The following is a 1760-nucleotide window of genomic DNA, read 5'->3' as shown; positions in this document are numbered from 1 at the left end:
TCAGGCGCCCGCCGTCATTGTCCGAGAGCACAAAGATGGTGCTGTCCTGCGCGTCCTCGTCAATCGTGCTCAGCGTGCCAAGGACAATCGCCTGCGAGCGAACCTCCGGCACAGGCTCAGACGCAGCAAACACGACGGCCGTGGGTGGCTCCTGCACGTCCACCACATCGAGGGTGAGGTTGGCTGTCGCGAACACGGTGCCGTCGTTGACGTCGCTGCACCACACAGCAAACGTGAGCGAGGCGCGCTCCTCGAAGTTGACGGTCATACCCGCGGCCACGGTGAGTGTGTTGGGCGGCAACAAGGAGAGCAAGGCGCTGTCGCCGCCAAAGAGCAGCTGGCACGTGTGCTCGTCACCGCTCCTGTCCTCATCAAACGCAACGATGGTAGCGATGGGGATGCCTGGTGGCGTGTTCTCCGCAACAGAGCTCGTGCTGAGCTCCAGCAAGTACGGTGGCTCGTTGACGTTGAGGATGGTGATGTTGAAGGTGTTAAACACCGTGTACAGCAAGTCCGTGGCAACGACGACCACGTCCACAAAGGGGGTCTCCTCGTAGTTTGGCGCGTTGGCAGCAGCGAAGGTCGTGCTGAGCGTGGCCGTGCACCGCGTGCCACCTGTTGCCACATCGCCAACACACGTCGTCGGGCCGAGCAGCGAGGTACAGCGACACGCTTGCACCCGCGTCAGGGTCGAGGACAGAGACGATGCCAACAGCCGTGGCAACGGCGTTCTCCTCCACCACATCGCCTTGTAAGGACAGCTGGCGTGGTGCCTCGGGCACATCAACCACGTCTATGAACAGCGTGGTGACGGCGTCGCGCGCACCCTCGCTGTCCTCGGCCTGCACATCCACCTCCACCACACTCGACACCTCAAAGTCAATGGCATCTGGTGCTCCAACAAACACAAGCTGCTGCTGTTGCTGTGGAGAGGATGTATTGATGGGCTGCACCTCAAACAGGCCCGAGTTGTGACCGGCAAGCACGTGGATGGTGATGGGAGTGGTGGCGGACGGGTCGTCTTGGTCCGTGGCAGAGACAATGCCCACCACTGTGCCGGCTGCACTGTGCTCGTTCAGAGAGGAAGGCTGCAGCGTGACTGCGCTTGGTGGGTCGTTCGCGTCAAGCACGCTCACAGTGATGGTGGTCTGCAGCACGTTGTGTGCACTGTCCTCGGCGCGAATGATGACGGCGACGCTGTCCTGTGTCTCAAAGTCCAAGGGTGAAGCCAGGACAAGCGCGTATGCGCCCGTGGATGGGTTGCGCACAGCCTCAAACACACCCGCAGGTTCGCTGGCCACAGTGACGTTGTGTGTGTCGCCTGCGTCCTGGTCCACAACAATGATGGAGGCAACGGTGCTGCCCACAGGCACGTCCTCTGCAGCCTGCGTGGACGAGAGCGCAATGGCTGTTGGCGGTTCGTTCACGTCTTGCACAGTGAGGGTGAATGTGGCGTCGGTAGCGCCGCCGTTGCCATCGCTGCATGCCAGTGTGACGTCGAAGGTCTGCGATGCCTCAAAGTCAATGGGCTGCGCGTCAACGAGCACGAGCTGCTGCTGTGGTTGCGTCTCGCCTGATGCCGTGCAGGGATCATTGTGATGTGGAAGGCAGCTCCTGCTGGCGCGCCAGCACCGGAGCCACGACCACCACGTCCGCCGTCTTCCATCGCGTCAAACCATATCACGTGGCCAATTGTCGAGCGCGCGCGAGGGGCGGAGGGACCGGTACCTCCGGAAGACAACTGAAGTTTGTCAGGCCAA

The 1760-nt window shown here is 61.9% G+C and overlaps 1 protein-coding gene across 1 annotated transcript in view; it reads right to left on the bottom strand.

Moving 5' to 3' along the window:
• Window positions 1-116: 116 nt before the first annotated feature.
• Window positions 117-1760, bottom strand: part of PTSG_01501 (uncharacterized protein) — a gene marked incomplete at its 3' end in the record, with an annotated part of 4112 nt that continues 2468 nt past the window's right edge. Inside the window, exons 2-4 of the mRNA XM_004997421.1 lie at window positions 827-1659; window positions 271-615; window positions 117-151 (exon numbers count right to left, since the gene is read on the bottom strand). Coding sequence (XP_004997478.1) covers window positions 117-151; window positions 271-615; window positions 827-1659 — 1213 coding nt within the window. The remainder of the gene's footprint in view (window positions 152-270; window positions 616-826; window positions 1660-1760) is intronic.

The sequence above is a fragment of the Salpingoeca rosetta genome (assembly GCF_000188695.1).
Source record: "Salpingoeca rosetta unplaced genomic scaffold supercont1.4, whole genome shotgun sequence".
Taxonomy (NCBI): domain Eukaryota; class Choanoflagellata; order Craspedida; family Salpingoecidae; genus Salpingoeca; species Salpingoeca rosetta.
This window is presented reverse-complemented; position numbering and strand designations above follow the sequence as displayed.